The following is a 10,557-nucleotide window of genomic DNA, read 5'->3' on the forward strand; positions in this document are numbered from 1 at the left end:
AAAAAAAGAACAAGAACTGAAGCACTGACTATACTGCTTTCATTCCTTTGTACCACTGTGCCTTTTGTTACATCGTCAGGAGCTGTGATGAGTTGAGAGTAGCGTTCACCTTTTACCAGAATAAAAACCCAGAATGACATTCACTTCAGTTTTACCAACAAAAGTCGAAGTATAGTGTTTCATTCTTACGGGCTTTTGTTGTTGTAGATGTTGTTTGTTCTGTTGAAGTTTGTGGAGTGGGACTTGTTTCAGCCAGTGTTATTTTTGCTGTACTTTTCTGTCCTGCTGTCGTCGTCACTGTTGATGTGATTGTTGTATTGGAGTCAGTTGTGCCCTAAAAGCAGAAAAAGAGTGAAAACTACAGAATCTAAAATCTGTGAAAAAAAATCACCATTGAATACCCAGTTAACACGAGTCTGTGGCAGTCTCACAGAGCGATGTTTGCTGCTTTTAATTTCACATCTACATTATATCATAAACATTATGTGAACAGTAATACTTCGAGATATCCTCTGAGCTTTCTGCTTTATAAGAACAAAAACTTTCACTAAAAAAAAAATAATAATAATGTGCAGGAAACAAATAAGTCAGTGTCAAATTATTTTAGCATTTTATGTGTCAGCTTCTACAACTAGCAACATCTATAACATAAAAATCACAGAGCTGGCAAAAAATCTATTAATTAAGTGTTTGCTTTGACTAAAAATGCAAATCATATGTATTATTATATTGTATATTATAGCTACAGTTACTTAAGTTACTGGCCTATGAAATATCTAACACATTTCTCCTCGGACACACTCTTTAAAATTCCACATCTGATTTGATAAAATCATGAGCACTGCACCATGTAAGTGTTTAAGATATTGTTGAATTTTCTTCTTTCATGCTCTTTTTGTTCTCAGAGGAAACAGATCGGTGTCGCAAAGAAGGAATAAATTCATGTTTCAAAATCTGGAAAAGTCCAGAATTTTCATGCCGTTTAACAAGATTTTGTTGTTCCTGTATTTCTGTACAAACCAGTATTTCACAAAACATAACTATAGTGTTTAAAATACATAATGAAGCATGTCATGCATTTAGGCTTCACTGTGGTTTTGACTGCACTGTTTCCTTTTGTCGAGGGTAACCTACACTGAGCTTCGCTATCTGATCACCATCAAAGTGAAAGGTAAAAAAAAAACTTACCCAGAGTAGACTCAGGAAGACACAGAGCAACAAGTGGTCTGAGATAAGGGATAAAAGCTTCATCGTCTTCAGGACTCCTAACTGGCACACATACTTTGAACTTGTTCAATTCCTTTGTTTTCCCAGGATAACCTTGTAGCTGCTATTTTCAGCACCTCTGCTGGTATGTTGACAAAAACCACACTTAAGCTTGGCAAAGAATTTCTCTGACCTGCACTATGATAACTTTAATTCAAAGTTGTTGACTTTTAATTCTTAGCTACATCCTCCTCTCGTAACCTCTGGTCCCTTTTCATATTGGCAAGTGACTAAGTAAATAACTGCTTCTCCTTTCTGGCCTTGTACAACTACAGAGACCTTTGCCCCGCCTGTTACTTCCTTATTAACGGTCATGCTGTGCTGCTTGTCAAAGGTACGTCAATCAAGAGCATTTGCCTCTTTTACATGTTTATTGGAGGTAATTGCTGCATATCAGCTGCTATTTATCTGTTCATGCTTGTGGCCGCTTGTGTGCCTTTATTATGGGCAAATAAAAGATGAGACGTTTTTGTTTATGATCACAGATAAAGGTGTGAACTGCTACTTTGAATAAATAATATTTGTGTTGTTTTATTTTAAGAATTTCCAGTTTTTTTAAGGTTTTAAGTAAAATCACTGTTTAGGTTCCTCCGCTGATTGCTTTCACAGCAGAGTGGATCTCCTTCTTGTGTCTTAGCACTGTCTCAGAAAGTTGTGATATTTATAGCTTCCTTGTGGTTGATCTCAATAAGGAACTGCAAACAGAAACTTACCCTCATACTGTTAACTGCGCACAAAGTCACAACAGTCTTTATGGTGTCATATTTTGAGTAGCGCTCAATAAAAGTGCTGATATTTCAAAGAAAATTGTTGTCCACTGTGGAAACATGATGGGGAAGTTAGGATTCATAAATGATAATAGTTTTACTCATCTGTTAATATGGAGTCATTTCAATTTTTGAGCTTCCGTGTTATACTGAGGATAAAGATAGCTCTTTTTAAACAAGTGCATGCATTGACTATTCATAGTTAAATAACAGTATTTTATTATGTAGGGAGCTTTCAGCACAATCATTTGCATGTTATTAAGACTTGTGAAAGTCTTAAAAACAAATGCGCTTCTGTTTAGCATGGTGCTTGAGTTTCATGACGCTTTTGCAAACCACATTCTGCAGCTTTCCTTTAATATAAGTGGTGGCAGAGCTCTTATACCACAATTAGAGCAGCCTCTTCTGTTACAATAGTTTGAATGGCAATAAATGTGTCACCTGCATATGCTATCGTGACAAGCCTCACTGAATCTACTTTTCAAATCTTTCAGCCCTAGCCGCATACAATAGATGCAACTTTTTACCTCTCTGTGTGAACACTTATATGCTGGCCTTTGTTTCACTGCAGGAGGATAAAGTTTTCATGATGATGGTGAAGACTACCATCAAACACATCAGTGAAAAGCTCTAATCTCACTCAGTGTAGGGATCAAAGCTGCACTGGAACAGCTTCACAGAAAGTACTAGAACTTTGCTCATCTTCCTTGTTCAAATCACATCCTAAAAGAGAATTGGGAAATATTTTCAAACCACATCCCTTGTTCCAGTAACTGGAAGAGATAGTTGCCATGGTAAAGTAATAAATAGCATATATTATGGCTCCTAAAACCACAAACGCATTTATCAGAACTCTAGCCTTAACTGTAGGGGGGGGGGAAGCAATGCATGTTTAATGTTGTGAAATATGTTTACTATCTTTAATTGTTTTAGCCGGTGATTATATTGGTAATTGATTTACAGAAAACAAATATACTCACTTGTACAGTTTAGACGTCAGTTCAGTTTAAAGCACTCTCAAGCCATTGTTCTCAGAACACAAAAAACAATGTGTGTACAACACTTTTCTCAGTGCCACCACGCTGTGACTAACTGAAGTTGTCCAACACAAAATTGCTAGCTGCTGGAATGTGTGACTGATCTGTTGCTGCAGTCTTGGATGTCCGTGAGAGAACCACCTCTAATGCAACTATTCTTGGTGGAAATCTAACTAGACAGAGATACCCAGATTAGTACTCCAACCTGTACTTTAACCATTGTTGAATCAGCACCCAGGTCCAAGCTGAAACAGAGAGACACAAGACAAGGGGAACTGGGACAAAGAAAACACTTAGCATATTAGCTTAACTACATGTTTGGTGTGTTTGGATGCCAGGGAATCAATTGCAGTGTACTGTGCAGGGGTATATTAAGAAAACAAATAATCTGGTGAAAACAAAAGTAAAGCTGTAATAAAAGGAAAGCCAGAAAAATATGCCAGGTGCATGGAATAACATAACTGTATATAAATAATCCAAAAAGAGACGTGTCCCATTTCAATACAGTGGTTTGCAGCAATGAAAGAATGGGGAAACATAAAAATAGAAGTTGTAAAGTTGTAAAGTGTACAGAGAAGGGGAAAAAAATTAAAAATAAAGACAGGAAGTGTAGAACAGACGTATAGAAAAAACCTCAAGCCATCAAGTATTTGTATAAAAAAATTATAATAACTTCTGCTTTCTCTCTCTCGCTCCCCCTCTCTCTTCCATTGTGCTCAGGTTAAAGCCTCTGCAGGAATCATTCCGACCACACGGGCGGCGCTGCACTTCATTGTATCTCTGCCATATAACGACGACGAAGAAGAAGAACCGGATGCTATTTGTGGCGTAAACAATAAACAATTTTGTGCTGGGAAGATAGTGACATTGCGGTCACGTTGGTGTCACAATAAAAGGTAGGTAACAAAATGGTAGGGTGACACTGACCCGGAATAGATTTATAAAACTTTATTCATAGTCTGGCGTATCTTACGGTATATTAACAAGCACTAAATTGCTGCAAACGTAGCTAAAGTTAGCTAAACTGCACCCTGATAGCATCAGCAGGTATTTCTTGTTTAAGTGGGTACAAAAAGTGGTGTTTAACCGAGCAACAGTCTTAATAACATGTACTAACGTAACAACCACCTGAACCCAATCGTTTGATGACACACGGCGGCAGTGGGGCAGGTGTTTCTCTGAGCTCTTAACTATCAGTTGCAATGTGTTGCTGGCTGATAAATACGTGCTTCGCTAAAACGAGCGCATTTCACACGGAACGTCTTTGCTAGTTTGAACCCGAGGAAGAGGCGGTAGGCGATATTTAACTTTCTTTTGGGCTTACTTCTAACACCAAGGAGAAATCACTCATTGTTGGCACTTGTCTCTATTGTTCTTTCTGTCTTTTAAGCACAACACTAGCTGCATTCGTTGCTTTCTATTTCTGTGTTGTAGACATGCAGTCTGCGGTGAAACAAAACTTTCATGCAGAAACTGAAGGAGATGTCAACAAACTGATCAACCTGAAGTTAAATGCATCCTACGCCTACCTTGCCCTGGTATGATTCTTGTAATTGTAACACTAATACCTAACAGTATAGTACCTGTATGTCTCATAATCTGTACTATATATTTCTAGATATCATTGTTTTCTTTTGTTTTGTTTCTCTTTTTTAGGGTATGTATTTTGACAGGGATGATGTTGCTTTGCCAAACTTCTCCAGTTTTTTCCTGGAGCGTTCAGCCAAAGAGAGGGAACAGGCTGAGAAGCTGCTGGAATACCAGAACATGAGAGGCGGACGAATTTTGCTTCAGAACATCTCTGTACGTCCCAAATGTTATGGGTGTCATTTTAAAGATGTTGTTGAGATGGGTGTATTTGTTGGTACACACTACCTTTTTTTTTTTTCTCTTCTTCCTCCAATAAAGTGTCAACATTTTGTTCTAGAAACCAAGTAAAGAAGACTGGAAGGGCGGTCTGGATGCAATGACCTTTTCCCTGGAATATCAGAAAACCTTAAATACACATATTCTTGATGTGCACCGCAGAGCTGGCAGCCATACTGATCCCCATGTATGTCTGGGTTTTTTGTTTAGTTTTTTTAAATATCTAAATATACTTCTTGTGCTATTAACACAAGAAGTATATTTGTTCTAGAATATTTGCGAGTGTCATAGTATGAATTATTTTACCACTTACTCATCTAACTTCTCTTGTAGCTGTGTGACTTCCTCGAGCAGCACTTCCTCGTCGACAGCCATGACACCATCAAGAAGCTGGGCGACTACATTGGCAGTCTCACCCGCATCACTGCGTCTGAGACGTCCGGTGCTATGGGAGAATACCTCTTTGACAAGCACACTCTGTAAAAGGTCCTGGGAGAACAGTGAAAAAGGTCCACATTTCAAAATATACAGAGATAGGCAAAGGCAATAATCCACACTGTACGTCCTTTCCCATTAAAACTTTACAAAATTGTTACAGTCAACCACGGGTATTATCCAATTGCACTAGACCAAGTTAAATCGAAATGCCTCAGTTTTTCTTATAAAGAAAAGAAATTCAAATGTGTTGGGGAAATTGTTCTCATAAATGTGGTGCTAAACACTACCGTTTTTCTAAGCTGTTACAATGAGTAACTTGTTCATGTGGATTCCGTTTTTTATCATGTGTGAAACCTTCCATTGTCATGTTTTAACCCACAGAACATTTTTATAAATGAACAATTTTTGAAGAAGAAAAACAAATGGACATTTCAAACATTCAATAAAGTCTCAATATGCTGACAAATCTCTTGTTTGTCTTTAAAAGTCAGGTTCGTGTGTGTAACTGTTATTTTCAGTTGCTCTGACAGGTAGTTATCTGACTCGTCACAATGTCTGAGCACATTATCTAGGTCACGTCTGCACGAGATAACAGTGGGCACATGCTTACTCCCAGTTGGGTGGTGCTAACGCTGGGCTGCTGGAGAGTTTGTGGTTAACGATTTCCAAGCTGCTTCTTGGTTAATTATCTGACAGCAAAGATAAGTCATGTGACTTACGTCAGAGTGGATCCCACACAGGCATGGGTCTTAGGCTACGTCCACACCTCAACAGGTATTTTTGAAAACTGAGCTTTTTCTATGCTTTTGAGCCTTTAGTCCACACAAACTGCATTTTTGATCACTGAATACTGATATTTTTAAATACTCCTGCCATGGTGAAGATTTTCGAAAAACTCTGTTTGCGTTTAGGTGTGGACGAGGAAAACAGACTTAGTCACGTAATGCCAAAGGTGTGCACCTTGACGTCATGCTGTGCGCCACATTATTGTTTACATGAGATGAATTTCTACAGTGGCGGATATGGACAAAATGCTGTTGCTCTTACTATCTGCAGTTTTTACATGGTTACATATGCATACTCAATTACTGTCACTCCATTTAAAAAGACAGAGGCATTAGAGTGAACTTCTCCATTTAACAGACGCTCTCAAAACACAAATCCCAACGTTGTCTTCGGGTTTGAATATTTTTTTAATTAAATTTATGTATGCATTTGTATTTATGTATGCATTTGTATTTATGTATGCATTTTGTTCATTCCTAAGTTGTGAGTCTACACAACAGCTAAAATACTGTCTTTGGTTATTAACATTTGAAATGATGAAGGCACTTGAAAAGTAACACAAAATTAGTTGCCTTTCCAGAAAAACAAAAAGAAGTACTCAAGATTTGCATAAAACCCTGTTTACTCTTTTCCTCCCAGGCTTCTAGACTTCTGATTGGCCATTTCTACACGGTTAGGATTTGGCATGTTCTTCACAGTGTTTGACTGCGTCTTTTGGTGTTTACATGTGGACTGAGGTATTTTTTCAAAACCACGTGTGGATAGAATTTCTTTTAAACTAAAATGGAAAATTTTTCTTTTCAAAAATACCCGTGTACGTGTGGACGTAGCCTTACTCTGTTCAAGTGTCATTTTGGTTCTAGTGGTTTGAGGTAGAACACTTGACAGACAGATTAAGAAACCACAAGGGTTTGCACAGATTTTCCCAGGTTTTCACCAAGTGTGAAAACATTCGTAACTTGTGTTTGTGTGGTTTAATGTATTGCAGCATAAAATGTATTTTTTATTAATAAAATATCCTGAAATGCAGAGTTCTTTTAAGTGCCCGCCCTAACTCTATGTAAGGCAATTATGTCATGCTCATCTGTGCCGCCCCCCCCCCAACAAAACAAAGGCATATATAAATATCCCTGCAGATTACTGTTTACAGTTTAATAAATATGCGTATGTGTTTTGTACAGTAAAATGGCAGGCTAAAAGGATGGGAAACTACATATCCACACATACATGCACAATATCCACTCACAGTACAAGTTGTTGTTGGACGATCGACTGCGAGGGCAGCTATGCTGAGGAGATTAGTGAAGGGCTGGATGTACTACAATCTCTTGAGTCTAATGGATAAACACTGCCATCAGTGTAATAAACAGTTTTCCCCTGGCGCAAGGAAAAGCTTTGAATACTTCAACATGTTAAATTTACCAACCCTGCAACTACAACACGATAAAAGGTGAATGATGGTCTAAATTTTTCTTTAGTCAGACGTAAAGCAACAGATGTGTTGTCTGCCTTCTAATATCAGTAGGAGGGGGGGAAGTGGGGGGATTAAATGACAACATTTCTCTAGTGATTTGCCAGTGCTTTAGCTTTGGTGGAAAGGGTTGCAGGGAGCCTGCCAGTTCTAGTCAACAGCATACCCAAGGATTGATAGGTGTGCAGGGTCTTCAACAAGCCAGAGGAAAAGCTACAAGAAAGACACCGAACTAGAAGTTGCCTCCTTTTGGTGTTGACAAAATTAAAGGGAGATATCAACAGGTAAGATAAATATTCAGTAAAATTTCAAACACTGTTGTTATGATTAAGTGGAAAAATCCTAAAAAAAGGGTCTAAACTGAGGAGAAAAACATGCTGTATTTCTGTGTGTGTATTTTCTTCCTGTTGGCTTTGAAGAAACCAATTTAAAGGACCACTAATATTGCAGATTGTTCATTTTACATACTTTAGTTTCCTATTAGATATCACATCGTGTTTTCAATTTTAATAAATGTCCTTCAGTGATCATTTAATTTCATTAAGCTATATTCAATTTCAATGTTCAATTATTAAACACAGTAAATGGGTGCAGTAAAAATTACTTTTACTGCCATTTTTGTTTGCTTTTAAAATGGAAATACAGCTCATAATAACTACTTATTAAAAAATCTGTTTTTTCCAAAAGTTGCCTGTGTTCCACTTAACCTCATTTAAATATTGTTCTAAACAGTCAATATGACAGAAACTGGCTTTATGCAAGGCAAACCAAAGGATGATACCAACCCCTATTTTTTAAAGCTTTGAGAATCTGTGGTTTTGGATTAATATTGTAGAGGCATAGTTTAATCCAGTCCACAGCAGAGTCAGTGATGAGAGAGAAATGGGGATGGGCTGAACGTGGGAGTGAAAGCGTGGGCCACGAGATGGAGGAGAGCATGAGAGTAACAGAGGGATTAGGGTCAGCCATGTTGAGCATCTGGCTTAGAGTTGTCCTATGCTCTTCAACCTTCCTGCAACACATTAACACAGGGATTACACAGCATGCATGTAAAGTTGTGTTATCATTCAATGTGGCAGCCAACTTAAAAACAGCGTGAATAACTGTAGTAATTCTAATGTTTTGGCAGCTGACATGAGGCTGGTCGGTGCTGGGGTTCGAGTCCGGAGGGCCGCTGAGCCGTCTGAACCAGAATCGGAGGAAACAACAGAGCCTGCTCATCATGAGCACTCTCATTCAGAACACCATGAGCACTCACATACAGAACATCACCCTGGGCACGACTACAACCACATGAAGGAAAAGTTCATGAATGAGCTGAGTCATCTGTCAAGTAAGCTACTGCCACAATCTGCAAAATGATACAGAAATCCATAAACCAGTGATGACGTAAACTAAATGTGGCTATTGGGGAGGAAACTATCCCTGCGCAGAATTTACATTATGTCGAATTTATATTTATCAAAGGGATTTATAATTTATTTATCGAAAGGAGCCAGCTGAGGAGGTTCGGGCATCTGATAAGGATGCCTCCTGGCCACCTCCTGGGTGAGGTGCTCCGGGCATGTCCCACCGGGAGGAGGCCCCGGGGCAAACCCAGGACATGCTGGAGATATTATATCTCTCGGCTGGCCCGGGAATGCTTTGGTGTTACCCCGGACAAGCTGGAGGAGGTGGCCAGGGAGTGAGGTCTGGGCTTCTCTACTTAGGCTGCTGCCCCTGCGACTCGGCTCCAGATAAGCAGAAGAAGATGGATAATATTTATCAATGTATTTACCAGTTATGTCTAGGAGTTATGTTTATAGTCTTCCACAAAAGTTCAAGCTACTGTAGATGTAAGGAGAAATTTCCAACACTAAATTGCTCTTTTTAACATAAGTGATGTGGCATAAAGAATGATTTAAAAGAACGTCAACAGTATAAGTGTTTATGCCTACAATGACAGAACACGAAAACGTGCTTCTGAGTCATTTTGCCAAGAAATGAAGAACTACTGCTTATGATGCTAAGAGTAAAGCATTTAATGAGCTTCTGCGGTTGGTGGAGCAACTAGTGGTGGCTGTGGGTTTACAGACTGTTATTATCTCAATGCTGACATGTGTGTTATTGACATAACACAACATTAGCAAAACATAGATAACAAAGTGCTTAAAATATAATTTTGAGAAAGTTTTAGTTATTGTGGTAAAAAGAAGAAATCATGATTTATTTTGACATTATGCATTACACCTTTGGTTCTGTCTCCAAGCTCATGAACAGCTGTTAATGTCTGAAGGGGAACTGCTATGTTTTGCTTTTACTTTCTGAAATATATTTATTGTTACAGTGGCAGATACTCATAAACAACCATGAGCAAAGTCTGAAAAAATGAGGTAATCACATACAAATAACTGAGTTATTTGACCTATTTCAGATCAAACATAAACTAAGCCTCTGCGCAAAGGCCCAGTATTAGAATATTTTGAAATTTAAATGAGGCGTCCACTATTCTAAGAATGCATTCCAGTGCAGAAATCTTATGCCATCTCTAATTCACTCATATGTTGCTTGGAAAATGGGAAATGGATTCACTGATTATTGAAACACGTGGAAACATAGATAAATGTAGATAATTGTACAAATCAGGCTTTGTACAATTATAAAGAGCTTGAAAGGTAATATTTAATATGAACACCTTAATTCTGCAACACAGTCTGAACTCTCTTAAGCAGCTTTCTTGTAATTTCCTAAGTAGTCTTCAGAAATAGTTCTCTAGGCTTCTTGAAGGACATTTAAAGCTCTTCTTTGGAAGTTTGCTTCCTTTTGTCCTGTTCTCTGTCAAGATGATCCCACACTGCTTCAATAAAGTTGAGGTCTGGGCTCTGGGGAGGCCAGTCCATGACTGAGAGGGCTCCATTGTGTGTGTGTGTGTGTGTGTGTGTGTGTG

The 10,557-nt window shown here is 38.4% G+C and overlaps 2 protein-coding genes across 3 annotated transcripts in view; both read left to right on the top strand.

Annotated features, from left to right (window-relative positions):
• Nucleotides 1-3,812: 3,812 nt before the first annotated feature.
• zgc:56095 (Ferritin, lower subunit-like) lies at nucleotides 3,813-5,840 on the top strand. 2 transcript variants are annotated; one of them, XM_005748501.1, is made up of 5 exons: nucleotides 3,813-3,966; nucleotides 4,505-4,608; nucleotides 4,727-4,873; nucleotides 4,998-5,123; nucleotides 5,270-5,840. In XM_005748501.1, the coding sequence occupies exons 2-5, from the start codon at nucleotides 4,507-4,509 to the stop codon at nucleotides 5,417-5,419; spliced, it is 525 nt and encodes a 174-aa protein (XP_005748558.1). In that variant the 5' UTR covers nucleotides 3,813-3,966; nucleotides 4,505-4,506; the 3' UTR covers nucleotides 5,420-5,840. The 2 variants fall into 2 exon arrangements, with proteins under 2 accessions (XP_005748558.1, XP_005748557.1); XM_005748500.1 differs by lacking the exon at nucleotides 3,813-3,966 and adding an exon at nucleotides 4,004-4,362.
• A 1,654-nt stretch (nucleotides 5,841-7,494) lies between these two features.
• syt5b (synaptotagmin Vb) overlaps nucleotides 7,495-10,557 on the top strand; it is a 6,694-nt gene continuing 3,631 nt past the window's right edge. The window contains exons 1-2 of the mRNA XM_005748504.1: nucleotides 7,495-7,915; nucleotides 8,761-8,964. Coding sequence (XP_005748561.1) covers nucleotides 8,766-8,964 — 199 coding nt within the window. The 5' untranslated portion in view covers nucleotides 7,495-7,915; nucleotides 8,761-8,765. The remainder of the gene's footprint in view (nucleotides 7,916-8,760; nucleotides 8,965-10,557) is intronic.

This window comes from Pundamilia nyererei, unplaced genomic scaffold (genome assembly GCF_000239375.1).
Source record: "Pundamilia nyererei isolate P.nyererei 1_Seehausen unplaced genomic scaffold, PunNye1.0 scaffold00223, whole genome shotgun sequence".
Classification (NCBI taxonomy): Eukaryota; Metazoa; Chordata; class Actinopteri; order Cichliformes; family Cichlidae; genus Pundamilia; species Pundamilia nyererei.